This window comes from Aplosporella prunicola, assembly GCF_010093885.1.
Source record: "Aplosporella prunicola CBS 121167 unplaced genomic scaffold K452scaffold_11, whole genome shotgun sequence".
Lineage (NCBI taxonomy): Eukaryota > Fungi > Ascomycota > Dothideomycetes > Botryosphaeriales > Aplosporellaceae > Aplosporella > Aplosporella prunicola.
Genome location: NW_022983539.1, coordinates 800,705 through 828,399, shown reverse-complemented (window position 1 = coordinate 828,399; position 27,695 = coordinate 800,705). Strand labels below are relative to the sequence as shown.

The 27,695-nt window shown below is 56.2% G+C and overlaps 13 protein-coding genes and 1 pseudogene across 14 annotated transcripts; 6 read left to right on the top strand and 8 right to left on the bottom strand.

Annotated features, from left to right (window-relative positions):
- Nucleotides 1-7: 7 nt before the first annotated feature.
- On the bottom strand, nucleotides 8-2,228 carry K452DRAFT_249472 (uncharacterized protein). Its single transcript, XM_033538139.1, has 3 exons — nucleotides 2,150-2,228; nucleotides 1,744-2,095; nucleotides 8-1,693 (listed from the first exon to the last, which is right to left on the bottom strand). The coding sequence occupies exons 1-3, from the start codon at nucleotides 2,155-2,157 to the stop codon at nucleotides 443-445; spliced, it is 1,611 nt and encodes a 536-aa protein (XP_033398332.1). The 5' UTR covers nucleotides 2,158-2,228; the 3' UTR covers nucleotides 8-442.
- A 152-nt stretch (nucleotides 2,229-2,380) lies between these two features.
- K452DRAFT_249467 (uncharacterized protein) lies at nucleotides 2,381-4,957 on the bottom strand. Its single transcript, XM_033538138.1, has 3 exons — nucleotides 4,400-4,957; nucleotides 3,976-4,336; nucleotides 2,381-3,923 (listed from the first exon to the last, which is right to left on the bottom strand). The coding sequence occupies exons 1-3, from the start codon at nucleotides 4,537-4,539 to the stop codon at nucleotides 2,544-2,546; spliced, it is 1,881 nt and encodes a 626-aa protein (XP_033398331.1). The 5' UTR covers nucleotides 4,540-4,957; the 3' UTR covers nucleotides 2,381-2,543.
- Nucleotides 4,958-5,671: 714 nt separating this feature from the next.
- K452DRAFT_195315 (uncharacterized protein) lies at nucleotides 5,672-6,199 on the bottom strand (the record flags this gene model as incomplete). Its single annotated transcript, XM_033535941.1, has 3 exons — nucleotides 5,672-5,932; nucleotides 5,991-6,074; nucleotides 6,164-6,199. Coding segments are annotated over 3 exons (381 nt in total), but the record flags the coding sequence as incomplete, so codon positions are not given.
- A 1,114-nt stretch (nucleotides 6,200-7,313) lies between these two features.
- K452DRAFT_287034 (uncharacterized protein) lies at nucleotides 7,314-8,456 on the top strand. Its single transcript, XM_033540407.1, has 5 exons — nucleotides 7,314-7,714; nucleotides 7,769-7,786; nucleotides 7,841-7,951; nucleotides 8,008-8,126; nucleotides 8,174-8,456. Exons 1-5 carry the CDS (start codon nucleotides 7,399-7,401, stop codon nucleotides 8,228-8,230), a joined length of 621 nt encoding a protein of 206 aa, XP_033398329.1. The 5' UTR covers nucleotides 7,314-7,398; the 3' UTR covers nucleotides 8,231-8,456.
- A 226-nt stretch (nucleotides 8,457-8,682) lies between these two features.
- On the bottom strand, nucleotides 8,683-8,903 carry K452DRAFT_192235 (uncharacterized protein; the record flags this gene model as incomplete). The annotated part of the gene is made up of 2 exons (XM_033535859.1): nucleotides 8,683-8,736; nucleotides 8,796-8,903. Coding segments are annotated over 2 exons (162 nt in total), but the record flags the coding sequence as incomplete, so codon positions are not given.
- A 1,195-nt stretch (nucleotides 8,904-10,098) lies between these two features.
- Nucleotides 10,099-11,309, top strand: K452DRAFT_270401 (uncharacterized protein). The gene is made up of 2 exons (XM_033538984.1): nucleotides 10,099-10,251; nucleotides 10,310-11,309. Exons 1-2 carry the CDS (start codon nucleotides 10,230-10,232, stop codon nucleotides 11,176-11,178), a joined length of 891 nt encoding a protein of 296 aa, XP_033398327.1. The 5' UTR covers nucleotides 10,099-10,229; the 3' UTR covers nucleotides 11,179-11,309.
- A 481-nt stretch (nucleotides 11,310-11,790) lies between these two features.
- K452DRAFT_226453 (uncharacterized protein) lies at nucleotides 11,791-12,652 on the top strand (the record flags this gene model as incomplete). The annotated part of the gene is made up of 3 exons (XM_033536830.1): nucleotides 11,791-11,920; nucleotides 12,043-12,431; nucleotides 12,503-12,652. The coding sequence occupies 3 exons, from the start codon at nucleotides 11,791-11,793 to the stop codon at nucleotides 12,650-12,652; spliced, it is 669 nt and encodes a 222-aa protein (XP_033398326.1).
- Nucleotides 12,653-12,895: 243 nt separating this feature from the next.
- On the bottom strand, nucleotides 12,896-15,020 carry K452DRAFT_350916 (uncharacterized protein; the record flags this gene model as incomplete). The annotated part of the gene is made up of 4 exons (XM_033545685.1): nucleotides 12,896-14,075; nucleotides 14,174-14,556; nucleotides 14,614-14,819; nucleotides 14,846-15,020. The coding sequence occupies 4 exons, from the start codon at nucleotides 15,018-15,020 to the stop codon at nucleotides 12,896-12,898; spliced, it is 1,944 nt and encodes a 647-aa protein (XP_033398325.1).
- Nucleotides 15,021-15,258: 238 nt separating this feature from the next.
- Nucleotides 15,259-17,545, top strand: K452DRAFT_270397 (uncharacterized protein). The gene is made up of 4 exons (XM_033538983.1): nucleotides 15,259-15,882; nucleotides 15,933-16,587; nucleotides 16,640-17,134; nucleotides 17,188-17,545. Exons 1-4 carry the CDS (start codon nucleotides 15,540-15,542, stop codon nucleotides 17,372-17,374), a joined length of 1,680 nt encoding a protein of 559 aa, XP_033398324.1. The 5' UTR covers nucleotides 15,259-15,539; the 3' UTR covers nucleotides 17,375-17,545.
- Nucleotides 17,546-17,647: 102 nt separating this feature from the next.
- Nucleotides 17,648-18,279, bottom strand: K452DRAFT_332354 (annotated as a pseudogene; the record flags this gene model as incomplete). Its single annotated transcript has 1 exon — nucleotides 17,648-18,279. A coding segment is annotated over one exon (632 nt), but the record flags the coding sequence as incomplete, so codon positions are not given.
- Nucleotides 18,280-19,405: 1,126 nt separating this feature from the next.
- On the bottom strand, nucleotides 19,406-21,097 carry K452DRAFT_226641 (uncharacterized protein; the record flags this gene model as incomplete). Its single annotated transcript, XM_033536843.1, has 3 exons — nucleotides 19,406-19,701; nucleotides 19,788-20,174; nucleotides 20,230-21,097. 3 exons carry the CDS (start codon nucleotides 21,095-21,097, stop codon nucleotides 19,406-19,408), a joined length of 1,551 nt encoding a protein of 516 aa, XP_033398323.1.
- Nucleotides 21,098-21,686: 589 nt separating this feature from the next.
- On the top strand, nucleotides 21,687-22,882 carry K452DRAFT_350914 (uncharacterized protein; the record flags this gene model as incomplete). The annotated part of the gene is made up of 3 exons (XM_033545684.1): nucleotides 21,687-21,999; nucleotides 22,086-22,733; nucleotides 22,797-22,882. The coding sequence occupies 3 exons, from the start codon at nucleotides 21,687-21,689 to the stop codon at nucleotides 22,880-22,882; spliced, it is 1,047 nt and encodes a 348-aa protein (XP_033398322.1).
- A 291-nt stretch (nucleotides 22,883-23,173) lies between these two features.
- On the bottom strand, nucleotides 23,174-26,337 carry K452DRAFT_297865 (uncharacterized protein; the record flags this gene model as incomplete). Its single annotated transcript, XM_033542069.1, has 4 exons — nucleotides 23,174-24,325; nucleotides 24,389-25,876; nucleotides 25,932-26,025; nucleotides 26,084-26,337. 4 exons carry the CDS (start codon nucleotides 26,335-26,337, stop codon nucleotides 23,174-23,176), a joined length of 2,988 nt encoding a protein of 995 aa, XP_033398321.1.
- Nucleotides 26,338-26,748: 411 nt separating this feature from the next.
- On the top strand, nucleotides 26,749-27,553 carry K452DRAFT_196637 (uncharacterized protein; the record flags this gene model as incomplete). Its single annotated transcript, XM_033535964.1, has 2 exons — nucleotides 26,749-26,908; nucleotides 26,973-27,553. Coding segments are annotated over 2 exons (741 nt in total), but the record flags the coding sequence as incomplete, so codon positions are not given.
- Nucleotides 27,554-27,695: the final 142 nt, after the last annotated feature.

Below are 27,695 nucleotides of genomic sequence, written 5' to 3'. Positions count from 1 at the left end.
TCCCTCAACATCCCTGCACTAAGACGAAAGCCTGTATATGCATGATGGGATAGATAAGATAGAATAAAATATTCCTAGGATGGCCCCGTAGGCTTGTGTGCACGAAAGAGCCCATCGTCCGCAAAGAGAAAAAGAGAAAAAAGGACAAAGAAGCAGATGCATGCAGATGCAAATGCGACGGCCGTGTCCGTCCCGCCCGCTCAAATTCGTCACAGTAAAGAAGAAAGAAAGAAAAACGCCCAAAAGATACCTCCTAGAGAAAATAGACAGCAGCACCAGTCCAGTCCAATAACTCCCCTCCCATCCCCACGTATTCCCAGGCCTTAGCCCTAGCCTTGGCAAACCTGTCGTGAAGCCAACCCAAACTCGCTTGTCGCTGCAATGCACAGCACGCACTCACTAATCCATTTACGTCTCATCTACCAACCAACCAACCACGGACTCAGCTTCCGCCATTCAACCTCGCCCTCTTGCTCTCCACCGACTCCGCCGTCGACGACCCATCAGGCTGCAAATTACTCATATCCGACAACGGCGGCCTCGCTGCACCACTGTCTAGCGGAGCGGCTCTCTTGGCGCCCACGGCTGGCCCAGGCGGCCTGTACGTCGAGCGGTTGGCCAGCGGGCTCTGCGCCGCGCCGGGCATGCCTATGCGCCTGTTCGCGTTCGCTTGCGGGTTGACGAAGTCCGGCTTGCCACCTGCTGCCGCTGTGCCGTTGCCGTTGCCGTTGGTGGTGCTCCCGGAAATGGCCGTGCGCGCCACGGGCATCGATCTGTTGTGGTCGATGCCGCTGGTGCGGCGCAGCGAGGGAGACTCGGCGTGCGGGTTGAAGGGCGCGACGTTGCCTGGCGGTCTGCCTGCCGTTGCTTTCTGGAGAAGGTCGGCGGCGCGGCCGGTCACGAAACCGACGGGCGCGTCTTGTGGGGCTTGTTGTTGCTGCGCAGCGTCTGCGCCATTTGTGTCTGCTCCGTTCGGCGGCGTCGAGCGGGCCTTTTGGAGCTTTTGTGCGAGCAGGTCCGCTGATGTAGATGGCGCTTGCTGATGTGGCTGTGGACGAGAGGGTTGCTGTTGTTGGTCTGGGCCAGCAGCACCATTGCCGTTCGGAGCGTTTGGTCCACGGACGTTAAACTGTGGTCTATGTGGTTGATGCTGCTGGTTCTGCGGAGGCACATTTGTACCTTTTCCTAATTGAGGTAATGAATGGGCGCGCGAAGGGCCCTGTAGTTGCTGTGCTGCATTCGGCTGGTTGTTAGGCTTCGCTCCAGTCGTCTCCATCAGCATACTCTCGTAGGCAGAGTCGTCATCGTCAACGTTGGGGCGGTCGAAATCCATGCCATCGAAGAGATTACCTCCGAACTCATCGTCGGGGTCTGTGGCATTGGATAGGTTAGACTGCTCGCCCGCGGGAAGAGTCCTGTGCGGTACAGCCGGCGTAACGGATGGTTTAGACTTCTCGGTCTTTACCACCGCATAATCTCGATGGCGATGTAGACTGTCAGTATCCCATTTGGGCGGCGGTACTTTCATCTTTGAGACTTTGCCTTCGTAGTGCTTGTCGTACAAACAGTTTCCGAGCATGTTGCCAAAGGTTCGGAGGGCTCTCTTCAACGCGTCGGTAGAGGCTTCCTTCTTTGCTTTCTCAAACGCCTGCGCCTTGGATGGGCAGTTCTCGATACTACCATAGCCAATGTCCTGCAGTTTGTTAGCATAGCACCTGGAAGATAGCAGGAATGTCCACTCACCTCATGGAAAGCACCATCCTTCAGTGTGACGCGAATGACCACGCTTATACCCATACTGATTCTGCCAGAGCTTTGACTGACATCAACAAAGTCGACCGTGACATCCCGTACCGAGCTGTTCCAGCCGTTGAATCCGAACACGTCGTTGGCGAGGTTGATGGCCTTCTCCGCCGGCAGGTACGACACATTGCGGCCACCCGCGCCCTTTCGCGAAGCTATGAACTCGGGTCCAAGTTGTTTGTTAAGACGGCTCTGGAGTGTGGCGACCTGCTTTGCGGACCATTCTGATATGCGCGGCTTCTCGTCTTCTTCCTGGAACGGGTTCGCGATGCCGCGATGCTGCTCGCCGGGTCTGTAGCGTGTCAGTAAGCTGCAAACGGCTCAGTTAGGATCTGCTTCAACGTACAAAGGCATTTTGTCAGGTTAGACTTGATGCAACGAGCTGCGCATCGCTTTATGTGAGGTGGGAGCTGGGGCGGCGAGGCGAGGCGACGCGTCCGACTTCTAGGCGGCAACGCGCGAGCGACACAGATGTCATCAGAACGTGCTCACGTGACGCGCTCTAATTTGCCCCTCACAGCTACCCGCCGCATCAGTTCAGAGGTGAACTTGCACTGACATCAAATAGCCCATTGCTACAGTACTTCATTTCTAACCGTTGCAAGTGTTATACATTACTAATTCGTACATACGTCTATGTCACCGTTTACAGAAAATGAACAGCCAAGAAATTGAAAACGAAGAACTGTAGCCTATCCTCACCAGTGCGCCGTACGTTGCTATGCTCTATAATCAGCCCCTCATCTCGTTCTCTTTTCCTGCCCAATGTCTCCATGCTCGCTTTCATCATCCGTGTCAACTAGACCGAATGCTTCCTCCTCCACAGCCCCGTTTCTCTGACTCCGCCTCGGCCTTCCATCATCACTGCCTGCGGAAGAGCCAGAGTCGGCCAGTTCGTGCTCTTCATACCCCGATTCCATATCCCTTACTGAGCCTCTGCTCCGGAAACCTTCCAGGCCCATGCCTCCCATGAAACCGCTGCCGTTGTTCTTCGCCCAAGGGAAGACGCTGTCGTAACCAGACCTGCGATTACGGTCCCGCCAGACAAACAGTCCTCCGAGCAAAGCCAAGCTAGCCACGACTACAAGCGCAACTTCGCCAGACTTGTAGTAGGCTGACCACGTAGCATCATCAATTTTCTCTTGCTGCTCTTCCTCGGCTTCCGTGGAGTTGGGGTGGCTGCCCACGCTCGTGAGCGGGCCCTTCTCACCATCGATTTGGGAGTCCACGGGCTTTCCGCCGATGCTGGAAAGGTCCACCTGCATGAAGCGGTCCAGCATGTCGCGAGAGCGGCGGGGGTAGTCGAATGGCACCATGTGGCTGCTGTTGTAGAACATCACGTAAGTCAGGTTCCGGGCCTCCTGGTAAATACCAGCGGGTTCGCCCTCAAAAGTCCAGTCGCGGCGAGGAGCCGTGTTGCCACGGCTAAGCTCGAAGCCCTTGCCGCCGTTCCACTCCATGCTGTTGATCAGCTCCTCAGTGCCGATGTGGTTACAGATAAGATCCTTGTCGCCGGAGAAAAGCATAACAGGAACGTCTTTCAGAATCTCGGGCAGAAATTCGTTCGCGGGCTTGGAGTTTCTGGCCCGGAAGTTGCTGGACACACTGCTTGAACATTCTGTCCAGCCCGTATTCTTGGCAGCATCGATATGGAGAGCTTCCTTAACGTCATCCCGACGCAGATAGGGCGTGACCTGCTTGAGGTCGGGAGGCCAGTTCATGCCGCAGGAGTCGTCATCCTTGAGCCGGATGTCGTACATGTTGGTACATTGCTCGTACTGTGAAGCCGACTTGTCCATGGTTTCGCTCAGGATAGTAGACAGGATCTCCTCGCACTGAGAAACATCCACATGGCCAACTCCGCCGGACTCCAAGGCTTTGACACAAACGGCTTGCTGGGCTTCAACCCTCTTGGCCGCCTCGGAGCCAGAGTGGATGAGGCCATTTTTATAGGCAAAGGGCAAGTATGAAAGATACTGGTCCACGGGCGAGATCCAGCCATTACCGATTAGAAGACCTGCTAATTTCCAAGGCTCTTTTGCTTTTTTGTTGCGCTCGAGAATCGCACGCGCGATGTACGGGATATGCTGGCCGGCATATGACTCTCCGGCGATGTAAAGCTATGAATATTGTTAATTTGCGTGCTTTCTGCAGGGTTAAAGGCATACGTACGTCATCATACATGTACTCCGGAAACAGGCTGTAGAACTTCTCCAGGAAAATGATGAACTGGTCCGCCATTTCCTGGAGCTCCTGCAGATAGCTATCGCCATCTACGTAGCTGAATCCGGTTCCCACCGGGTTGTCCACAAAGAGGAGGTTGGCGAACTCGTTCCAGGAGCCGTTGTTGTACTCCAAGTTGCCGTCCTCCTTTAATCTGTACGGCCCAACCTCCATCATCGCGCCATCCATAGAGCTACATCCTGGCCCACCGTTCAGCCAGAGAACTGTGCGCTGCTTGTTCGCAATGTGCTTGTTCTGGTAATGCCAGAAGAAGAGGCTCCCGTGGTGCTCGGCGCTAACTTCGATGTGCCTACAAGGGGAAATTAGCAACTGTTACGTGCTTTCAGAGGACACAGATTTGGATGCAACCTACCCAGCATGCATTTTCAGCAGTGGGCCTGCGGGCGCGCCAGGGAGAGAGTGTATGAAGTAGTCCGCGGCGGTCTTGTCCGCCCATGCCGCGGGCAGCCATGCTGCCGCGCAGAGCAGACTGTAGGTGAGTGTCCTCAGCATTCTGTCCGCTCGCCGCTACCTATAGAGGCTGGGAAGGAGCGAGATCGCCGGAAAGCTGAGGGCTCGAGAGAAATCAGGGAGACAAGGAGGCGAGCGGGACCAGGCGGCGCGTGCTAGTTCATGAAGCCGGTGAGAAACAAGGGCGTCGGGCGGGACCTGTCAAAGGCGTGTTCAAGTGTCTTGCAGAAGCTTGGGGTGCGCCTGCATGCAAGCCGTGCAATCTCAGCTATTCAAAGCCGTTTTGGGGGCTGTTCTTTGAGGACTCGTGGCCTGCGCCAAACCGCCGCCAAGGAGATCGGCCAAGGGTCCAACGGAGATGCAGACAGTCCGTGCAACGTGCAGACGCGTCCGGAACAGGCGGAATTGTGGGCTGCTGCGCGTCTCAGTCGACCGTCTGAAAGGCAGATCGTCGTATTCGTCTCAGCGAAGTCCAACAAGCTATCTAACTCTACGAGGAGGCTTTACGGTCCCTTTTAGCCTCCGAAATCCTACCCGATTTTTTGGCCCGCCCTGCCTTCCGCCCGCTGCCCCTGCTTAGGCGACGCGTTCCTGACTGCGCCCGAACGGCTGCGAAGCTGAAAGAGGACATCCGCCGTCCATGGCGCACCTATCACTGACTGCGTATGCCTCTCGCGTGTGCCATCCCATGCCTTTGCCGTGCAAGATGTATTGAAATCCCCCGGGCGCCATCTATCCGCACCCGAATCCACGTATATAGGCGCATGGGAAGCATGCTGAGTGGTCATTTGTTCCGACTGTATCTAATCCGGTCTGCCAGTCTGGGGCGCTTGCACATCGGGTGGCAAGAGTGTGCTCGCGCAAAGCAGATGTAAACTACATGAAGCAGACGCGGGAGTGCCATAGGTTGTGCCATCCGGCCTCCAAAACCATCCTTGTCGTAAACGCCAAAACCCATGATCCGCCCCGGCTTTTGATCAGCGAGACAAGGCAGGCGTGAGCGATCTCCAACCGACCTAGAATGTGCAGACATCAAGTCATAAAGCTGCAAGAGAAGCCAATAGCTGAAACCTCAATGAGGACAAGCCCTTGTACATCATTCTCACGACTGACGGATGGGCACACCCTTGCCCTCTGCCTCAGCCTGGGCCTCAATGCTGTCCATTTTTCCCTCGTCGTCAACGGTGGTCTCGCGGTTCAGGCTCGTCTCGCGATGCAGGAACGTGTTCTCCTTAACGGGGCTGCTGCTCTGGCCGCCATTATGAGGGGTTGGGGTGTTGGCGTTGCCGCCGGCACCCGCGCCGTTGTGGGGCGACGAGCTGTGCGGGATGTTCTCAGGAACGGGATGCTCACGGCCAATCTGGGTGACGCCGACATCGTCTGCCTTGCCGGCCTTGGAGAGGGCATAGTCACCGCTGTCGAAGTACTTGCGTTCCTACAAAGTGCGAATGAGTACGTGTCGCAGACAAACGCGGGGCAGTTTTGTCGCCTACCTTCAGCTTGTTTTGGAGGAGGTCCTTTCTGTTGGGCAGCTTGCCATACAGCCTGAAGAGGCGCTGTTCCTCGGCCGACAGCGACTGTTGCGTGAGTTAGCAACGATGTTCGTAGCGGTGAGCCAGCTTCACGCAGAGCGGTAGCAGGCGGGCAGGGAAAGGGTGCGACGTACGCTGATGTCGACCTTGTTCTTCTGGTGGGGGTTCATGTTGCGAGAGCGTGAATTCGGGGTCGTGTAGGACTTGTAGTCGGAGTTGGATCGAGCGCGACCGCGGAGTCGACGGACGCCAAAGATGAGTGGTCGCTGTGGAGGGTTCGGGGGCGCGGAGTCTTTGTCTTTCGACGGAGTCGTCTCAGGTGGAAAGTTTGAGGACTGGTGGTCCGTAGAAGGTGCGCGTACACGTCAAGCCAGAACGGCGTCCGTGTTGATGGCCTCAGGCAGGAATTGGGTGTTGACTGTCGGCAACAGCACGGATGCTATGACTGCACTGGCGGGGCCCCCTCGATAAGGTGATCCCTGCAAGAATTCGCAGATGCCAAGCGGAGCAGCTGGGTCGCTCGTAAAGCGCGCTTCCACAGTGCGGTAAGACGGCTGGCGCAAATGTCCGAGGTCTCCTGTTTGGGCTGCGCAGACTTAGGCCCGTTTGCTGGTGCCGGTGGAGTAAAGGCAACTAATAGTGGGGTGGCTTGAGCGAGGTAAAGTAGAAGTCCAGGTACGACCCTAAGGCCAGGGTCTGCAATTCACTCCTTGCGTGGAAGGTGACCAGACTGCATACGGAGGGAATTCAGCGGGACAGGAAAGGTGTGAGGAGCAGACGGGCAGCGGTCAGGGCTAATAAAGAGTGCTCGTTTGATGTCCCTCTACCAGTCGTCGACCTCTCCTGGCCGCGGCACCATTCCAATTGGTCGCTGCCTCACGTCACGCGCATCTTTTGGGCCGAGCAAAACCCATCAACCTATGTCACTCGCGTATTGTTGAATTGCCAGCCCAGAAATCCACTCCCGGCTGTGCAAATCATCGCTTTGCAGAACTGACTGCACGTCGGGCCAATCGCACCCAATTTCCTGCTTGGAATTGGATCGGTGTTTCAGCTCTCCCTAGGATCCAGTGCACTACGAGTACTCGTTGCCCGGTTCTTGCGCAGCTGTCACCGACGACACGGCCACTGACGTGCTTGCAGGCCGAAAAGAACGCACTCTGCCCCAGACTGCCGCGATAGGAAACGGCGCGAGCCAGTGACAGTCGTCCCGCTGCAAGATAGTTTGTCCGGCGCAGCGCAATCACACACGGCAGCTCTGCCAGACCACTTTTCACGTGCTCTCGACCGCTCCGCTCACTGCACACTGCATCGCATCCCTGGAATTTCCTGAAGCAGCTATCCCGAACCGCTTACAAAGCGAGAAACTATGTCTGCGCCAATCAAGAAGACGTTCGTCGTCGAGCACCTGGACCCCGAGCTCGAGTCGTGGTCATCGCTCGAGTACGCCGCGATCGCCAGGGAGTCTGACGCTGCAGGATGCCGCTTCCTCCTATCTAGTGTGCCGGAGAGCCTGCGCCTGCCCGATAACCTCGCCGGCATCAAGGGGCTTGAGGTTGAACATGACAGCGTGGAGAATCTCTTTGAGAAACCCACCGTGTGTCTGCTCGATCCTTCCGCCACGAAGGAGCTAAGCCCGGAAGATGGCGACCAGTTTAGCGTTTTTCTTTTTGGAGGGATCTTGGGTATGACCGTCATGAGCAACCGGACGAGTGGATAAGATCGCTGATTCCATACAGGTGATGATCCGCCAAGAGGTACGATTTTTCCACAGACTTGTGGCATCCCTCGTGACTGACACGACAGGATAGACCGCACATCCGAGCTCCGTAAGAAGGGCTTCGAGGGCCGCAGGTTAGGCCCCGTCCAGATGACCACGGACACAGCCGTCCGCGTTACGAGGATCGTGGTTCAAGAAAGAAGTAAGGGATTTGCCTAATTGATGAACGCCACGCAAGACCTAACGGCTTCTGTGTAGCACCTCTGGAGAAGATCCCTTTCGTCGACAATCCTGAAATTAGGGTTGACGCCCACGAGAGCACTGAGATGCCCTTCCGTTACGTCACGGACAAGAGCGGACAGCCGATCATGCCTAAGGTTCGTATCACTGCCGAACTGTTTCACAGATATGACTGACGTAGTAGGGGATGGTGGAACTTATCAAGAAAGACTCAGAGAGAGGCTTTGGTGATTTGCTCTAAGCATATCCCGGAAGCTAATCGGTTAAGAAAAACGGCTGCCGTCGCGGCTTGTGTGTGCTTCATGCCCTGTTCTGCCATGAAACAAATTTGTGGAACCCGCGGCTTATCATCGTGGGGTTCTCATACTATTGTTTAGTGAGGGCAGGCGTGGCCGAGATACCACTTACTTTCTCCAAAGTGAGAAACGCTGACGAGATAAAAGTCCATGGCTAGTATGGTAGAAGAGAATGAATCATTGAATCACTTAGGAAGCACCTGCGACTGGACGACGTTGAAGCAAAGTCGTAATATGATTTACAATAGGGGGTATCATCACACTAATCATACATCGTCAAACCATCGACATGATCGCTCTTTAGGATCCCTCCGCTCACTCAACAAGTGAGGTATTGGCTTCGCCCTTTCAGTCATCGACACGATTGCCTTTCGGAGAACCCTTCCGCTCAGTAGGTGCGGTGACGGCTTCCCCTACCGTCGGTACCATGCATGCGCCTAGTGCCAGCAGCCTAAGTGAAATCGTCAGTCAGGGTCCACGATGATCTACCGGGGAACTGCGAGTCATTACCTTCTGACCAGGCTTGCCGGTGACGGTGCCCTTGAGCTTCAGAATAGCGCCCGAGACCTTGTCCTTCATCGAGGGACGGCGCTTGTGGTGATGCGTCGCGCCCGTCGTGCCCACGGCGGCCCTGCGCGTCGGGTTGGTCGTGGTCTTGGTGGTCTTGGTGGTCGTCGTAGTGGTGGTGGTTCCGCCGTGACGGTTGGTGCGGGTAGTCGTGCGACCAGTGCGGTGACGGTTGCGCAGCTTGTCCATGATGGTGGGCCTGCGGGCCGCGGAGCTTCTAGTCGTGCGGGTGATAGGCATGTTGGAGGAGTATTGAGTTGGAGTGTGGTTTGAATTTGGATGTGGTATGGATTTGGGTGTTGTTTGAGTTTGCGCTTGGGTCAAGTGAAGTATTGGCTATAGAGGGAACTTTCGGGTACAGTCCATGGACGCGTATATATAAGCACTGGGTGACTGAGGGGTGCTAAAACAGGGTTTCTGCGGGGTGTCGATACCGGCCAGGATGGACGTCATGCAGGGCGAAAGCAGGGCAGCGCCTGCAGGATTGGGACTTGGCGTCCTTGTGATTGGAGAAGAGGTAACATCTCGAGAGTTTTCTAGAACGTTGCCGCGAGCACGAATGTCAACATTCATCGTGCTGCGAAAATGTTTGGGAATTATGGAGATATTTGTTTCATTTAGCCCGTGGGGACATAGTGTTATTGGCGCTTCAGTCCCCTATAAGAGAATCGTGGGGCATCCACAAGCGCTTAGTGGAACACGTCGTTTGCGCCCCAGATTCCTCACGGGAGGCGGACGTTGTTCCTACCGGCGTGCTTTGCTGGTTTCAGGGTCTGGCCGCCGCGGGCGGCGGAACGAAGCGAAGACCGCCGGTGGTCTGTGCGTCTACGTCATCGCCAGAGCTCCCGTGAAGCTGTCACGAGCTGTCTGCTAAGTTATCATCAGCGCATACTTGGTTTTTCTGGTGTTCCTTCAATTGCATGTCTAAGCCTCTTTATGGCGCAGGAGGCTGGTCAGTCGGAATATCAATCGATCGATTTTTTGTACACGAGTCAAATGGGAGGAGGTTCCCGCGGCTGAAATCCTCAACAGCGCCCCGGCCGGAGCTATGAGAGTCCGCCGTTTGTTGACAGCTCCAGACCATCTTGCCATGTGGAATGCTGGCCAGACCAGCCTTATCGTATCGCCGCGATAAATTGCGGGGCAGATGTTCGATGACCGATGTCTGCAGAAGGAAGGAGCTTTGCCATGTCGTCAGTACAAAATCGCATACCTGCAAATGATGTAATGGTGTTCGAATAAAAGCATCAACACCACCCCTCCTTTCACTTTCCACTCGCTCTCTGCTCACTTTACAGCAACATAACTCCTGTCACAGACTTCATTGAACCAAGTTCTTTTTCTCTCGTCGCAAACACACATCCTACAGACTTCAACATGTCTTCCCAGTTCGAAAAGGGTACGTGTTACCGCGATTAATGTTTTACTACCACCTTCAAAAGCTGACATTCAAAAAGGTCATGAGATTCCCGTCTCGGACCAGAAGCCTCCCGGACTTCAGAGTGAGATGAAGGGACCTCCTCCCGAGAACGAGCATGTGCCTACCGAAGACGGCGGTTACCAGATCTACAAAGCGGCCGGCAAGCTTGAGGGCAAGAAGGCCATCATCACTGGCGGTGACAGCGGCATTGGTCGCGCTGTTGCCATTCTCTTCGCCATGGAGGGAGCAGACAGCTTCATTGCGTACCTGCCCGAAGAAGAGAGTGATGCCCAAGAGACCAAGAAGCACGTTGAGAAGTATGGCCGCAAGTGCCACTTGATGGCTACCGACCTGACGGACAAGAAGAACTGCCAGGCGGTGGTTGACAAGGCCCTGGAGGTTATGGGTGCTATCAACGTCCTGGTAAACAACGCTGCGTACCAAATGATGGTCAACGACATCAAGGACCTGTCCGAGGATCAGTGGATCAAGACCTTTAATACGAATATACACCCATTCTACTACCTCTCAAAATACACCCTTCCTCACATGAAGAAGGGCGATACCATCATCAACAACGCCTCCATCAACGCATACATTGGCCGCCCCGACCTTCTGGACTACACATCCACCAAGGGCGCCATCATCTCCTTCACGCGCGGTCTTTCCAACCAGTACGTCGGCCGTGGTATCCGCGTAAACGCTGTGGCACCCGGACCTGTCTGGACTCCTCTCATTCCCTCCACCATGAACCACGAGGCTCAGGAACAGTTCACCTCTCCCATGGGACGTCCCAGCCAGCCTAGCGAAATCGCGACTTGCTTCGTCTTCTTGGCTAGCACCGACAGCTCGTCAATTTCCGGACAGACCATCCACGCCAACGGCGGCGTTATTGTCAACGGTTAAGCGGTCACTTGCGGATTACCCGGAGTTTCACTTGCGCTTCACTAATGAGACCGAGGGCGGAACATAATGAACCTACCGTAGTATACATAGGCGCCCTGAGAGGCTACGAGATATGAATTAATGGAATGAGCACTTTGTGTGCTTTGATATTATATCTTTGGTCATACCTGCATGAAACGTGTTAACGTGTATGTGAATTTATATTTGTAAACGCAGCCGTAGTCTGTGCCTAGTCAAGACGGATAGCTAGACAACATTCCGAAGTTTCTTGTGTTTCTAGGTTTTTTCAGCAGATAGACAAAGTGATATTCCTTATGAGCATAACTAGATTGCTCTTCGATAAGGGATTTGAAATTAACGTGCTGTGAAGTCAAACATCATGACTTAAAATTGTCTACGCATCTCGTAGATCTTGAGTGGAGAGGGAAACGGGGCCTTCGGGTACGCTAGCATCACGATCACGTGTACGCTACCCCCTTTCGGAAAGAGAGCTTGGCGACACTTGTCCCTGGCGGATCGACCATGGTGTTGCATTTCTGTTATCGACGACCCTCACGCCGACAAGCAGCACGCACCTAGACAATGGCACGAACGACGACGTGGACGACGAGCATGCGCACGATTTTCACGATCCTGGCCGTCGCGGCCTGGATTATCCCCGCCCAGGCGCTCTACTTTTACATGGAGGGCGACGCGCAGAAGTGCTTCTTCGAGGAGCTGCCCAAAGACACGCTCGTAGTTGGTCAGTAGCTACCTCAACTTTGCCCGCATAAGGGCGCACCCAGCGCGCCCCTCTTCCTTCCAGCAGCCTGCCTGCTTGTGCCACCACCACCAGATAACTGACATGGTGCATCTGCTCCTCAGGCCACTACTCCGCGGAGCAATGGGACGACAACGCGCGCACGTACATTCCCAACACGAACGTGGGCGTCTTCATCAGCGTTGAGGAGGTCTTCGACAACGACCACCGCGTCGTCTCGCAGCGCGGCGCCCAGAAGGGCCGCTTTACGTTCTCGGCCGCCGACAGCGGCGAGCACCGTCTCTGCTTCAGCCCGCTCAACGCCGTCACGCACTCGGGCCAGCTTGTCGGCGGCCAGCAGATGGGCGGCATCCGCTTCACGCTCGACCTGGCTATCGGCGAGACCAGCCAGATCGAGAGCACCGACAAGGGCAAGATGCAGGATTTGCAGCAGAAGGTCCGCGATTTGAACGCTAGGCTGCAGGATATCAGGCGCGAGCAGATTTTCCAGAGGGTACGGTTCCCGTTGGCTTTGGGGTTCTGCATTTTGCATTTGGAGACGCGTGGATTGCTAACTTGGCACAGGAGCGCGAGGCGGAGTTCAGAGATCAGTCCGAGTCCACGAACAGCAGAGTCGTTCGCTGGACTCTGGTCCAGCTGGCGGTTCTGGGCGTTACTTGCGCGTGGCAGCTGTCCCACCTTAGGGCCTTCTTCATCAAGCAGAAGCTGACGTAAGGAGGTTCTATAGCTTGCACGAGAAGCATGACTAGTTCACGTTATTGTACGGGCATATATGGTGTTTGCGGCGACGGCCGAGTCTAGCATTGACGTGCCCTTTGGTGAGGCAGCAATGGAAAAGAAAGTCTATATCTGATGTCCTGATCTAGGAGGGATTCCCGAAATGTGCACTAATAGATGAATTGCCGCTTATTTTGGTTTAATCACAAGGACGTAAAGTTAAAAAGCAAAGGTGCTGGTTTACCCTCCAAGGGTCAGGTTCTCATAACTCTTTATCATTTCTTCGAGCGGACACACAACGTCACTGTAAACAGCACTCTGCAGCTCTGTCCTTTCCAAGTCCGTGCCAAACGCAAAGTCACAGTATATGCACTTCCGGACAATGGCCTGGTATCTCGCGCCCAGCGTCGTGTGCAGGCCTGCCAGCAGCTTCCGCACCGTGACCACGTCGTGCGGATCGCGCGTGTGCCGAAAACTATGCACTTCTTTCTTGTAGCCGATTTCGAGCAGCGCGAGACCTAAGTTCGCCAAGGTTAGGTTGCTGATCCCGTATAGCAGCTCGGGGTCGGTTATCGGCTGTGAAGGAGTGGCTGTTGCAGAGGACTCGACGCCCTCCATTGGCTGGGTGAGCGTGTTGTCTGCTCGTGGGAATTGAGTGCTGAGATGCAGTGTTTGGAGATCTCGCAGGGTGTTGTCTATACTCTGCTGAGGTTTGCTGAAGAATGATAGGTCTCGGAGATGCCAATCGGGGGCGAGCCATGCTGTAGAGTGGTATTGGAGCACGGCGGTTGCGAGCCGGTGTGCTAGCTTGAATTGCTCGATGACGGGTAAGTCTTGAAGGAGTGACTGGAGTGGTATTGCTTCTTTTTGTATTTTCGTATTTGCTTGATTGCTGACTGCGGCTTTGTTGTCTGCGCTATAGAAGACGAGCTTGAAGAGATCATCTGTTTCAAGATATCCGAGGCATGATGCTTTGTGATCAACCGTAGAAGCGGAGGCGGTCTGCTTCAGATGACAGCAAATGCTTTTAGCATCACGAAGGTTGTATGTGGAATGACATCCGTCGTTGCTGTCATCGTTGGCGTTTGTAGCGCCCTTGCTTTCGTCGTCCGGATCCTGAGGACAGAAGCGAACTGCTTTAGCTGGAACCGAGCCTATCTCCATGGAATCTTCTTCCTCGCCCAAGGGTGCGGCAAATCGAACTCTCTTTGCTTTCCGTACGCATTGTTTCATGCTGTCGACGAAACGATTGGTATCTCTCTCTTTGCCCTTCGAATTCTGCGCTAATTGGATGGTTTGAGTTAGGTGGGTAGAGAGTTCGCTTGTAAGTGATGATGATGCGGGCAGAGCAGGCCTTGGTACCATTCCATTTGTCGTGATCGACTGCACGTACAACCATATTGGTGGTTCAATGGGTGATCTGAGCTAATAGTCAGCGCACGTACAGTAAAATGTTTCTTCTAATGGTTATAGAATAACATGCTCGAAGGTTGGCGATAGTGCCATGCTAACTCCTACCTTTCTACAGCTGTGGAGCTCTTTTGCCGACATGATATCGCCATATCCAGGCGGATCCCACTCTTGGCCTTTGCGTCCAACAATAACTTAGCCTGGTGGCCAGTATGCGAGGAGTTTGAGCAACACCAAGCCTTCTCCAAAGTATCATGCAACTTTTCTGATGCCTGTCGAACTTCGGGGTACGTCGGCGGTAATGGCTTGCGGACAATGCATGCCGTGGAAGCATGCTGCGGTTGTTGAAGTTCGCTATTTTGCGTTCTGATATGTGCAAACTCCGCATTCCACACGCTAAGGTCTTCCAGTTTCTCCTTGTACTGCTTTTCTTTGAACGAAAGACGGAAGGCTTCACGAAGCCTCGTTGCGGTATCGCCTTTCGGCTCAGCCTATAATCAATGGGTTAGTGTCTGATTCAATTCTTTAGGAACTGAAAGTACACTAACGTTAGCAGTCTGGGCCGTCTGGACAAAATATGACATCTCCTTTTTGATGTCCGTCAGAGCGTCGTATATGGCCTGTAGTATCTCCCTACACAGCTCATATTGACCACCACCACATAGACATTTCTGGAACTTCTCGTCTAACGCCTTGTCTTGCCAATACCAATTGCCTGGGTCCTTGAGCATATCTTGCAGGGTTATGTCATCGTCTATAACGAGCCGCAAAAAAGTCGACATTCGTTGCGAAAACTGGTTTCTTGAATCCGGACACGAAGGCGAATCCTCTGAACGGCTGTAGAGTAGGTCCTGAAAATTTGCAGTTTCTCCGTCAATACTCGGTAAGACTTCACTGCTTCTATGAGAATGGGGACGACTCCAAAGACCAAGCCAGCGACTTCGATGCCTGACATCGTGTGAATGTTTGATTGCCCGTACAAATGTTGGGAGCAAATGTTGGGTGCAAACGTCGGGTGCAGATGTCGGGCGCAAGTGCGCGGGATACACTATTTGACAGTTGAGGTAACCGCGAGGCTGACACAGCGTGGCAAGGGTGCCTTATGCAGCCAGCGAGCACTGCCCCGCAGTCACATGTTACCTCGACCTGAAATATTACCACAGCCTTTCTACATCCCCAACAACCTTGTTGCTGCCAACTTCCCAGTTACACTTTACCTCAACATTAGCCCTTACTCTTCTCAGTTCCCATTCCAAACAGTTGCTAACGCGGTCTGGCGAACGGCTGTCGAGTCTACTTGATAGAGCTACGCCGTTTGAGCCGGCCAGCAATTTTAACCATCAAAAAGGCCTTTGTCGGTATACCTGGTTGGGTTTTGCATGGTCATTTGCATAACATTGCCTTCGCAATCAATAGCCCAACCTATTAGCAACTACGATCAAGACTGCTCAGTCGCTTCCTCGCCAGTATCAACATGCCACCAAACATACAACGTTCGTTGATCGACAAAGACCATATGATCCGCGCCTGGCGGGAACAGAATGAGGAACACCCGTCTTCCGAAGGACTCGGCATTATTGGCAGCCTTTTCGAAGCATGTATTGTATTGTTTAGGCTAGCTCTTGGAAGAGCACGACAGGAACCGGCCGTCTCATCTAATTATAGAAGCTTAGATGACAGCTTCGCGGCGCTGTTTTTCTGGGGCGACGGCTTTGGTGTCGCTCGCGGCGAGCTTGATACCAAGCTCCAACAATGTGGAGAGCTACGCGAAGCTACATTGTCCCTTCTTCTGGCCATCGGGACTTTATTAAGTCAGGGTATGTTCGCCATGGCTATACGCAGGGATAGATGGCTGATTTCACTACAGGTTTGATACACCTTGTCGCTGGAAAACTCGCCTGTGATGACATGTTACGAAAATCCAACATTGATTCTCTACTCGACCAAGCAAGAAGCACAATTATCGACGAAGAACAGGCTGTAGATTGTCCGTTTGAAAACATTGACGAGCTTTCCATGAACCTTGAAACCTACGTTGATTGCCTGAGCAATCTAGGGTCTTCTCTCGAGTATCCAGCAACACTCGACGCTGGCCAAGAGGAGGCTCGGGAGCCAGTGAGCTTATCAGATAGACTGGCACATCAGCACTACACAGAGTTGATCGGCTCAAGATTCCCAAGGGCGCAAGAAACTCTTCTTGAGCGCTTAGGAAAATGTAACTGGGACAGATATCAACGAATATCAGCTCAGAGGAAAATTGCAGCACTGCTCAATTACGAAGAGCATACCGGCGACCCCGAAGATAAGGACGCTTTATCTCGCTACTACGACTCCGGTCTAGGAAGTTCCATTCCTTTATCTTCGTTGATGTACGCAGAGACAGTTGCCACTTCCATTTCTACGAGGGCCGAAATTAGTCATGGGAAGCTTCCCCGGCGCCCTGACGAGGCAAAGAAAGGGATGCCGTTTGTATGTGAGGTCTGCTATAGGACAGTCCTCATAAAGCGCACAAAACAGTGGAAGTCAGTAGCCATCATTGCTCTGACTTACAGCACACGCTAATCAACCTTTTAGGGAGCATGTTTTCCAGGACCTCCGCGCTTATGTATGCATCTTTGAGGGTTGCCCTTGGCTAGGGGTGCCATTCGAGAGCTGCCAAGCTATGACCGATCATTTAGGGACCCATCACAAGTTTGCACCTCAATGGACAAGCCAGCATTGCCCACTATGCTGTGAGCCAACACCTGAAGGGTGGTCTCAAATCTCACTTCATTTTGCGAGACATATGGAGGAAATCGCACTTGGGGCACTCCCGCCCACAGAGGACTCAGACGCAAGTTCTGATAGTAACTCTACCCCTTCAGCTTGCCCTGAAGATGCTCAGAGTACGCAATTCCAAACTAAAAATGAAGATGACCCAGACAATTCCGGTTCTGCGATGCAAGACCCTGGACCGGAGTTTCCTAGACATACTAGATCATACGCTCAATCTGAGCTGCTGCTAATAGAAGACCCTTTTTCATGTCCCGGATGTGGCAAACATTTCCCGTACGGGGGAAATAATTTGCGGTATAAATTCCACTCTCTATTAAAACCAAAATGCATACTAACATCAATATTAGGCGGCACATTGATCATGCCTGTCCCGCAAACCCGAGGAGCTTTGAGTGCCCTTATGCGGCATGCAGCAAGGTGTACAAGCGTAAAGATGCACTTCTATTCCATATAGGAAAGCATTACGATAATGCTCCTGACCTAACTCCCGGAGCGTTGAAAGAACAAGCCGGGCCTGCTAGTGGATTGGATTGAAAGGATGAGAATTTTAGGGCTAGTCGTCCGCCTGAATTATTTAGATTGACCCGATTAGTCCTATTGACATAAGGGAAAAGAGGGAGGTCGATAGGCGCACACGTAAATGTTCAGTGTATGCTTGGTTTAGGTCACTAGTTTCACGAAGACAATGACAAGAGTGACATGCGAAACACTAAATCACTCACCTCCAATCCAAGAAACAGGTATAAGGTATGTATGTATTAACCCTGTCAGTGTTTTCGTTCCACTATCAATGCCAATTTGCCTTAAAGTAATACTTCACCAACACCGTCCCCAACTCCGTTCTTTGTTCCGAGCCTAAAGGCCGAAAGAGAACGAACAAGCCGCACCCACAATCCCTTAGGTAGTAGTGTCTAGTCAGACTCCGAAAGCCCATATGCCAAGTGAGTAAGTAAACGCAAGCCCGCATAACCACACGCATAACCACGCACACCCACACCCGCACCCACCTAACCCTCCCGTTTACAATCCTCCCACCAATACCTCTTCCCACCCAACGCATCCCTCGCGGCGCGATCCATCTCGCGCTTGCGCACCGCGTCGCTGTTGCGGAGTTTGCGCAGGGCTTCGGCGCGCGCGCGCTGCTTGCGGCAGGGGGGGCAGCGCCGGCGCTGCGTTTGCTGGGTTGCGGTTTGTGTGGAGTGGGGGCAGAAGTGGCGTGGGGGAGGGGGGCGCTGGAGTTGCTGGAGTTGTTGGTGATGGGGTTGGGTGGGTGTGCTGCTGCTGGTGGTGTTAGTGGTGGTGGTGGTGCGGTTAGTGTTGCTACTGCTGTTGCTGTTGCTGGTGGCAGTGAGGGCGGCAGTGAGGGCGCTAGCGCACGGCATTGTCGTCGTGATGGTGTGGCGGCAGACGGTGTAGTGTTTGCTTTGCGTGTGGCACATTGTGGTGGTAGCGGGCTAGCGTTGGGACTGGAGTAAAGCTGTTAACAGACAGTAGTGGTGGTTTGCTGAGGAGAGTGTGTTTTGTTGCAGTGGGTTTGTGCAAGGCTTTGAAATGCTGTATCGAGTTCGCGGTGAGCCTGCTGTCATGGGTTTGCAGTAAGAATTCTGTAATGCTTTGTTCGCAGTGAATTCGTTGTCGCAGCTTTGCTGCAGGCAGCGAGTTCGTAGCAGTGAGCCCGCTCCAGTGAGATCGGACTAGAGGAAAAAGAGGAGCAAGGCATGGGGGGTAGGCGGTACTTATATACGCTGCCCACGTGTTAATGTTAAGGCGGACAAACGAGCCAAGTGAAGCGAAAGATGTCCGGTCATGTGTCGTGCTATCGTGTTAGTGAATGTATGAGTGTTAATGAATGTGAAAGAGTGAGTGCCCCCAGCGCTCGGGAAATAAGATATAAGACACTGAAATTTTTGGCTCAGACACGCGACTTGAGAGACTTCACTTTCATTGTCGGTTGTGAAGGCAAGCTAAGCCTACCTAACAATGGCATGGCAGAGGCTATTTTGTTTTTGTCTTGTGTATTTTCTCGATCAGGAGGTGAGATAGATTGCTTCCGTTGTCTAGAGTATCGTCACTGTCATTTGACATCTTGTTCTGGTCAATACAAGTGGCAGCAGCTCCTCGATCCTCTGAATTAGAACAGCATTTACCAGGTTCTTCACTGACCAGCCATTGTCGTCCGTGCCGTCCCCACCTCCACTCACCAAGCAGAACAAAATACCCAACCCAATCTCAGTAAACCAACCCCAACGCAAACGCAAGCAGTCTCCGTCTCTCAGACACATGTACCATCTATCCCACAACAAACCAGCCACACCGCAATGCCAGCAAAGCACCGAACCCATCGGATTCACATTAACATATTACATCGCCTAACACCTGTCCCCCGCCCGCGGTCCCAGCATCCTGCGTAGCGTAGCAGCAGTCACCAGCGGCAGCAGAGCCACCCAGGCCCGACCTTCCTCCCGTATACAGCCTTACACGCCCGCTGCCGCCACTGCAACGTACACACCAGTAGCCCCTGTCCCGTACGTAGGTAGTCCTACAGCAAAAGCCTACGGCAAAAGCCTACGGCAAAATACCCAGGCCCTTCCCGTCGCCGGCGCCTGTCGTATTAGTCGGGCTTACGATGCCGCTCCCCCTCCTGCTCGCGTTGGCCGACCCACCCTTACCCTCCAGCGCCTCCTGCTCGAGGAAGTTCTGCCATAGCTCTGCCAGGCTCTCCTTGTTGGAGCTGTGGTCCGTGAGCAGGAGGTCCGTGTTCAGCGAGGGCGTGGACGGCGTGCGTCGGAATGGTGACAGAGGGATGCGCAGGTTGCTGTTTGTTGATCCTGGGCGGGCGAGGCCGGCTTGCTCGCGTTGTTCTGGGGTGTGTTGTTAGCCACAGTAGATTAATGCACTGAAGGGACGATTGTCTGGAGTATTAGTGGGGGTGGGTTGGGTGACTTACCCTCATTCCAGCCTAGCAAGGCGGCGATGAGCTGTAGCACTTGGAATTTCTTCGGGTCGCTCCGGTCTAATGCAAGGAAGTGAAGGAGATGGTTCGTGACAATCTGCCTGTCGACGTTGTCTTCTGGCCTTCCCTTCTTTAATATCCGGAGCGCCTTGGTAAGGTGATCGTTAAGGATAACGGCCTCGTGCCGCAGCTTGCCGATCAGAAGGTTCTTTTCCTTGACTTCCTTCTCGAAGGGCAGGGCGCGCTCGAGCTCCTTTTGCGTGGCCTCGAGCGTGGATTTGGCGGAGGCGGAGGCTTCTTCTGCGGCGGCGAGCTGGGTCTTCAGGGCGTCGACTTGCGACTGCGAGTTTTCCACGATTTCTCGCAACTCTTTCTTGCGCGCTGTGTCCCAATGTAAGCAATGCGGGAATCGGCGCTATACCGACCGAACACTGACCGTCTTGGATGTCCCTGAGCGCCCTCTGCAGGCCATCGACAGTCGACGTCTGAGTGTCGCGATCGTTGACTGCCCGCTCCAGCGCCTCCCTCTGCGCGCTCAGCTGCTCCTCCAGCTCTGTGACCCGGTCGCCGAGGTTTTCTCGTAGCGACCTCTCTTCCATGGCGAGCACTTCCCAATCTTGCATCGCCTGCTTCGCCGTCTCAAACTCTTCCCGCGCATATGCCTCCCTTTGTATCAGCTCATCCCGCTCCTTGACCCAATTTTGCTGCGAGAGGTTCGCGCGGCCCCGCAAGTTGGCAATCTCCGCCGCCTGCTCTTCGTTGAGCGTGCGCAGGCTCGCCAGGTCGTCCGAAAGGCCGTCGTTCTCCTCGCGCACGCTGCGGTTCTGCTCTTCGAGGTCGTCGATTTGCGCGCGAGAGCGCTCGAGCTCCTCGGCGTCGGCCTTCATGCGCTCGCCCAGTTGGCTGCGGATCGTGTTGACCTTGCCGCGCAGGTCGCGGTACTGGTTCTCCGCGTGCTCCTTGCCCGACGCCGCCTCGTCCAACTTCGTCTGTAGCCCTGTCCTCTCCTCTTCGTGTTTGCTCTGTATCGTCTCCAGCGACTTGCGCAACTGCGTGACCTCCTCGCGCAGGGAATCGCGCTCTTTCGCGAGCGCGTCGAGTCGTTCCGATGTGGTGGCTTGGTCCTCGTCATCTTTTGCTGCGGCGGCGGCGGCGGCGGCGGTGGACGAGGAAGGCGAGCGCACATGGGCGCCGTTGCTCTTGGGCGACGACTCCTCATCGTTCGACGTCTTCTTCTGCAGATAATCATTACTATCTTCAGCCGAACGTGGTCTTTCGAGAGGAGGTGATTTGAGGTGCGCCATGAGTGGCGCGTACAAAACACGCATGGGGTGCTGGGCCTCCCATACCGACGGCGACTGCGGCTCGTCTACGTCGTCCTCGCCCTCGCCCACGCCGTCGTCTGCGTCAGGGTCGGGGTATTCCTCTTTGGCGCCGTTGGGCGCGCTGTCGAGCTTGGCATTGGCGGTGCTCTTCTTCTTGGACTTCTTCTTTTTGCTGGCCTTGGAGGGCGCTGGCGCTGGTCGGCGATGCATGGTCAGTTCGCGCGCTGGACGGGGCTACATTGGGACAGTGCGACTGACCTTCAACGCGCGTGGGGTCTGTGTCGGGGGTAGCAGACATGATGGCTTAATGGGGGTATAGTGTGAAGGTGGTTGTACTTGTACTGTACGGTAGTCGTGTCCCTTGGGTGTTCGAGTTGCGCTAAATCCAATGCCCCCTGTCAAGCTGACGCCAATCCATCTCCGCACCCGCCCGCGCCCTTCCGCCATTCCATCACCATTAGCGCTGCCACCAGTGACAATATGCCATCATGGCTTCATACGAGGGGTATATATCTATAGCTAATCCTAGAACTTCCTATCAATCTATCATTCTCTTCCTCTCAGAAACATGTCAGACCTAGCCAGCAGAACCTACATACGGTGGGACGCCGAAGGCGTCGAAGTCGTCCCTCCAAACGAAGCCCAAGACATCCAAGCCACAGCAGACATGATCAATGAATCCCAGCGCTCTCAGTGGGACCACACCAGACACTGTTTTGGCGGCACTCACGCCCGAACCCAAGGTATAGTCAAAGGCAAGCTCATCGTCCCAGACGACCTACCCAAACATCTCAAGCAGACCGAACTCTTCGAAAAAGGCGGCGAGTACCCGGTAGCCTGCCGCTACAGCTCCGAGCCGGGCGACCCAGGCCTCGATGCAAGTGGCACAATTCGCCTTGGCTAAAACCCGCTCATCCTAATCCACAGCAGGACCGCATCCCGCAGCCACGCGGCTTCGCCATGAAAGTCTTCAACGTGGAAGGCGAGATGTTTGAAGCCGGCGCCGGGATCCCAACGCAAGACATCGAGTTCAACAGCACGGCGGCGATCGAGCTGGCCGATGCCAAAACGACGCGCGAGATCCTAGAGCTGCGCACCAAGTACGGCGGCAACAAGGCCGCGCTCGACAAGCACCTGGAGCAGCGCCCCGACGCCGCGCTGCAGAAAGCGCGCGACCAGGTGCCGAACACGCACCTCGTGGCCACGCGCCTGTACTCGCAGACCGCGTTCCGCTTCGGCGACTACGTCGTCAAGTACTGTCTCATCTCGTCGAGCGAGACGCAGCGGAAGCTCGCTGACGAGACTGTCAAGCCCGACCATGGCTCCGACGTCTTGCACCGCTGGCTGCAGAACTACTACTGCGAGCACGACGCCGAGTATCTGTTTCAGGTGCAGTTGTTAGAGAATCTGGAAGACCAGCCCGTCGAGTATGCGGGCACGGCGTGGGACGAGGAGAAGTATCCCTGGCAGACTGTCGCGAGGCTGGTTATTCCGATGCAGAATAGCTTTGATTATGAGCGCAAGACGTTTTGGGAGGACCATTTGAGGATGGATCCGTGGCATGGGTTGGTGAGCTTGCGGCCGTTGGGCAGTTCGAATCGGGTGAGGAGAGGTGGTGAGTCGAGCGTTGCTTGAGTGGAGGGCGGGTGGTATGGAGCTCTGCTGACTTGGATCTTAGTCTACCCAGCAAGCAGTGTGCTGAGGCGCCATATGAATGGACGGAAGGAGGTCAACGTCAAGAGCATTGATGAAATCCCGAACTGACGCTTGCCTCGCTATGGCCATAATGGTATGTATGGCATGCAACCACTTGAACACACAGACCCTATAACGTTTTGTCTATTACATTATACGTACTTTAAATCAACTGAGCTGCTTTCACTATCAAAACATTCATAAACCCAAACCCTCAACACCTCACACAAAAACACCCACGCTACCACAATACAACTCACCATCGCCCAAACCACGATACGTGTCACCACTAACCTTGTTTCTTCAAAGTAGTGACTACTACGTACTCATTACCCCTCCCCCTCCCCCACGCACCCCCCACTACCGACTCAAACTAAGCAACCCCTCAACATACCTGCGCGCATCAACTCCCACGCCCTCGACGACGCCCCTCCCCCCATTACCACCACCATTCCCCCTTCCACTCCCCCCTCCACTGCCCCCATTACCCCATCCCCCCTCACCACCACCAGCCAGCCCAACACCCAGCCGCCAAAGCGCCGCCGTGCCCGCGCCTATGCTCCCGCCGGCGCCGGTGGTGTTAGAAGTGGCGTTGTGGGCAGAGCTGGTGGAGGAAGAGTGCGAGTGCGTGTAGGAGTGCGAGCGCCGGATTAGGAGCGCTTCGCGCAAGAGGGCGGTCGGGATGTTGGTGTGTGCTGGGGAGGAGGAGGAGGAGGGGGGGTTGTGCTTGGGGGGTGTGGGGGTGGGGGGCGGCGATGTTGATGTTGATGCTGCTGAGAAGGGCGTTTCGCTTGCGCTTGCGCCTGCGTCGTCGCCGTCCAACTCCAACTGCCGCGACAGATGCAGCGAGCGCACCGCCTCCTCCGTCCGCGTGTCCTTCTCCTTCTCCTTCTCCTTCTCCACCCCGACACCCGCTCCCGCGTCACTAGAGCCATCCCTACACGTCGTGCATGCCTCGGCCTCTACGGCCCTACTAGGCGGCAGCCGCATCCACACCAGCCACCACCCGCGATTCGTCTTAGCCGTGCGTTCGACGTCGGCAGGCGTGCGGCGCGCACTCGCGACCGTCGCCAGGATCTGGGCGTGGGTATTCAGCGCCTCGACGCGGGTCCACACGGGCGCGCCCCTTGCACCGCCTCCCCTGCCTATAGCGTAGCCGCTCGCGCCGCCGCGGCCGCTGCCCCCGCCCCAGTGCCCGCTGCCGCCTCCGCCGCCACCGGCCAGGCCCTCGGCCCCCAGCGTCCCGGGTTCCGGGATCGAGGGGATGCTGCTGTGCACGCTCAGCGCGAGCGGGTCGTACACCAGGTCGAAGATGGGCTGGGAGCTCGCTGCAGCCGTGGTGTACGGGTCCGCGGCGGCGGCGATGCGGGCCGCGACGCGGGCGGGCGACGTGCTTAGCGCGAGCGGCTTGTACATGGGCGCGAGGAACGTGTGGATGTGCCGGTAGAAGGCCGCGTACGAGAGGACTTCGGTGCGGTTCGTGAAGAGGAACGTGAATATGAAGGGGCGGTGCTGTGGGGTGCGCGTGTTGGTTAGTGAGGGGGGCGTGGAGAGAGAGGGGGTGGGCCGACTCACGACGTAGACTACCACGCGCAGTTTCTCGTATGCCGGCTGTGGCGGCAGCTCCGCGATTGTGTCGGAGGAGGACCCGTCGTTGTCGTTGCTGTTGCGGTTGCTGCTGTCGCCGTTACGGCTGGCCGATGGCTTCTGCACCTTGACATGCAGCGTGCGCAGCATGATCCTTCTATTGTAATCACCGCCGCCAATGCTACCGATACTAGCGTCGGTCTCGAGGCCCATGACTTCGTCTTCGTTTGGCTCTTCGTTGTCCAGGTCGCCCTGCAACCCTACGAGGAAGTGCCCGATGTTCTCACGCCGTATCTGCGTGTTTATGGCCTCTTCCCGCGGGTCGACGTCCGGCTGAGGCTCCAGGTGCTGCATGCCCGCGCCCGCCGCTTGGTCCGGCTTCTCGCGCTCGTCGTGCTCGTGCTGCTTCTGGTTTTGTGTGCCTTCCTGCGGCCGACCGGACGGCGGTGGCGGCGTGCTTTTCTTGCTGGTCAAACCTGCGCCCCAGCTGGATCCATAGCCTAGCGTTAGATAGTTCATCAGCGTATCGCCGTAGCCTGCGCCTTGGCTCGGGCTCTTTCCCGCGCCCTGCTGCTCTTGCGAAGCATCGGCGGCGGTGGACGCCTCATCCAGCGAGTTCTCCACGGCAGTGACAATGGGCGGTGGTATCCCTGGAGGCAGTCCAGGGGCTTTACTTTTCTGCTGCTGCTGAGATCTACTTGGCACGCTGCCCTCCGACTGCTCTCTTGCATGGCCGTTGCCCCTCGGCGTCGGAGACTGCAGGTTGTTGCTCATCTTGCTCGCGTTATTGCGGCGTCTGCGGCGTTTGCGGTCCGAGTTCGGATTGTCGCGCACGCCGTACGCGCGCTCGCCATACGTGTAGACCCACTGGGTCCAGGCCGACACATCTCGCAGCGAGGGGCGCGTGATAGCACCAATTCCAGAGAAGATGACGCCGTCGTCCGTCTCGGGCTCACGGCCCATGCCCAGCCACGGGTCAGCGTCCGCCAACGCCTGTTCCGAGGCGTTTTTCGCGTCCTCCGCTGCGGGCTCGCCAAAGCGCGACACGACCATGTCCACTAGGCCGTCGGTGCGCGCGGTAAAGTCCTCGAACACGTCCCGCTCGCCACTGCCCCACTCTTCCTCCCCCACGCCCATGCCGAGCTCCCCGCCAGCCGCAAGCTTGATCCCTCCGTAGATATCCGTCGCCGGGTTGCCGTGCAGCAGGACTTCCCACGTGCGCGCGAAGCGTGACCAGAAGTTGTCAAGGATGTTGCAGAACTTTGTGCGCGTCAGGCGTGCAAACAGGTCCGACAGCGACGGCCCATGGTGCAGGCGGAAGACCCTGTGGGCGCGCTGGATCTGCTTGAGCAACAGGTCCGGCGGGCTGACCTCCCGGGACGAGTACTCTATGGCCTGGGGCGGCGTCGAGGCCGACGTGTCCGTGGGAGATTTGGCCGACGTTTGCGATGCGGGCAGGCGGGTCAGGTCAATGGACTGCGCGCACGCGTGTCAGCTGGGAATCTCTCCTTGCCGTCGCGGCGCCACCTACCGCCAACACCCACCACTCCCCCTCCAGCGGACATAGAACAATTCGCGACTTTTCGGTGTCGACGTGGTCGACGGGCTCGCCCTCGGAGAAGCTCCTGGCTAGAGTGTCAGTCTCGGCACCAACACGGGCAGTTCTCCTCACGGGGAACCCACTGGGCAAAGTTCACAACGCCCTGTGCCAGGCCGATCTGGCGGAGCTGCTCGTTGATGTCGTCGCTGTCGTCATGGGCGTCTGCGGGTTGGGCGTCGTCGCGGCGCCGCGGTCGCGAGTTCTTTGAGTAATAGAACACGAGCTGGTCGCGAAAGGTCTCGTCGGTACGGCCCAGGCAGGGATTGTAAATGGCGAGGAAGGCTAGTTGGGCGGGGACGACTTTGGCGGCGGCTTGGGCGGCTGCTTGGGCGGCCATGGTTTATAAGGTGGTGGACGACGACCGGGTGGTCAGCGGCAGGCAAGCTATCAGGGAGGGAAAAAACGAAACATAGCACCGCAAGCAGCAGCAGAAAGAGGGTGGAGATAGAGCCACCTTACATGGCTCAAGTTTTGGTCAGTGGCGCTAGAAGTAGCACCGGCAGTAAGATCTAACGCTCCGTCTTGCCGTGCGACATTGTGATTCGTGCCGCGCCGCGTACATGGATCTTCGGCGATCGACTGCAACCGATCGATTCGCTCTTACCTCCGCAAGTCCGCAACGCCCGCCATGCTACTACTGCCCCGCCTTGTAACATTAGCATCACGAGCTCCAGCTCCAGCTCTCCCTCACCTCCGCCGCTGTTACTCCACCACTACTACCTCCACCTTCACCAATGCCACCCACGAACCCCTCCGCATCCTCTTCTGCGGCTCCGACGACTTCAGCATCGCCTCGCTCCTCGCCCTGCACCGCGAACACCAACGCGACCCCGCCTTCATCGCCTCCATAGACGTCGTGCACCGGCCCAGCAAGCGCACCGGCCGGGGTCTAAAAACCATCCGCGAAGGTGCGTAGGTCCCTACACCACCAAACCCCCACCCCACGCACTCACACCTCACACACCACAACAGTGCCCATCGCCACAACAGCGAGCACGCTCTCGCTGCCCACCCACCCCCTCGACACATTCACGCGCTGGACGCCGCCCAGCCCCGGACCCAACCTCATCGTCGCCGTCTCCTTCGGCCTGCTCATCCCCGCCCGCATCCTCAGCGCCGCCCGCTTCGGCGGCCTAAACGTGCACCCCTCGCTGCTGCCGGACCTGCACGGCGCCGCGCCCATCCACCGCGCCCTGCTGCGCGGCGACACGCGCACCGGCATCTCGGTGCAGACGCTGCACCCGCGCCACTTTGACCGGGGCACCGTGCTCGCGCGCCGCAGCGTAAGTATCACCGAGCCCGAGACGTGCGGGCCCGAGGCCCTGGTCGCGCAGCTCGCGCCGATCGGGGCCGAGGAGCTGGTGCGCGTGCTGCGCGAGCGGCGGTACGTGGATCCCGTGGAAGCGGCGGCGGAGGCGGAGGCGGGAGCAGACGCAGATGCAGCGCCCCCGCAGCACGCAGCCAAGATCCAAAAGTCCGATTCACAAGTCACTTTCGACAAGCAGCCAGCCAGCAGCGTCCTACGCACGCTGCGCGTCCTCGGCAGCGTCTGGGACGAGACAACCTTCTCCCACCTTTCCTCGGCCGCGAACCCCCCCGCCGACGTCCCGCCTAGACGCATCGTCTACCACGCGCTCTCGCGCCTCGCTGGCCCTGCACCAACGCCCCTCCCCCCGCTCAAGTGGTGGGTGCTGG

What these genes read in the sequence shown, in the direction of transcription:
- K452DRAFT_270397 (XM_033538983.1), top strand. Translation starts at nt 15,540, where the DNA reads ATGCCACCAAACATACAACGTTCGTTGATCGACAAAGACCATATGATC. An exon ending in CGGGACTTTATTAAGTCAGG is followed by an intron (nt 15,883 to 15,932) that starts GTATGTTCGCCA and finishes ATTTCACTACAG; the next exon opens with GTTTGATACACCTTGTCGCT. An exon ending in AAGCGCACAAAACAGTGGAA is followed by an intron (nt 16,588 to 16,639) that starts GTCAGTAGCCAT and finishes TCAACCTTTTAG; the next exon opens with GGAGCATGTTTTCCAGGACC.
- K452DRAFT_249467 (XM_033538138.1), bottom strand. Translation starts at nt 4,539, where the DNA reads ATGCTGAGGACACTCACCTACAGTCTGCTCTGCGCGGCAGCATGGCTG. An exon ending in CTGCTGAAAATGCATGCTGG is followed by an intron (nt 4,337 to 4,399) that starts GTAGGTTGCATC and finishes TTCCCCTTGTAG; the next exon opens with GCACATCGAAGTTAGCGCCG. An exon ending in CGGAGTACATGTATGATGAC is followed by an intron (nt 3,924 to 3,975) that starts GTACGTATGCCT and finishes CAATATTCATAG; the next exon opens with CTTTACATCGCCGGAGAGTC.
- K452DRAFT_249472 (XM_033538139.1), bottom strand. An exon ending in AGGATGGTGCTTTCCATGAG is followed by an intron (nt 1,694 to 1,743) that starts GTGAGTGGACAT and finishes AACAAACTGCAG; the next exon opens with GACATTGGCTATGGTAGTAT.
- K452DRAFT_270401 (XM_033538984.1), top strand. Translation starts at nt 10,230, where the DNA reads ATGTCTTCCCAGTTCGAAAAGG. An exon ending in GTCTTCCCAGTTCGAAAAGG is followed by an intron (nt 10,252 to 10,309) that starts GTACGTGTTACC and finishes ACATTCAAAAAG; the next exon opens with GTCATGAGATTCCCGTCTCG.
- K452DRAFT_287034 (XM_033540407.1), top strand. Translation starts at nt 7,399, where the DNA reads ATGTCTGCGCCAATCAAGAAGACGTTCGTCGTCGAGCACCTGGACCCC. An exon ending in GATCGTGGTTCAAGAAAGAA is followed by an intron (nt 7,952 to 8,007) that starts GTAAGGGATTTG and finishes GCTTCTGTGTAG; the next exon opens with CACCTCTGGAGAAGATCCCT. An exon ending in GACAGCCGATCATGCCTAAG is followed by an intron (nt 8,127 to 8,173) that starts GTTCGTATCACT and finishes CTGACGTAGTAG; the next exon opens with GGGATGGTGGAACTTATCAA.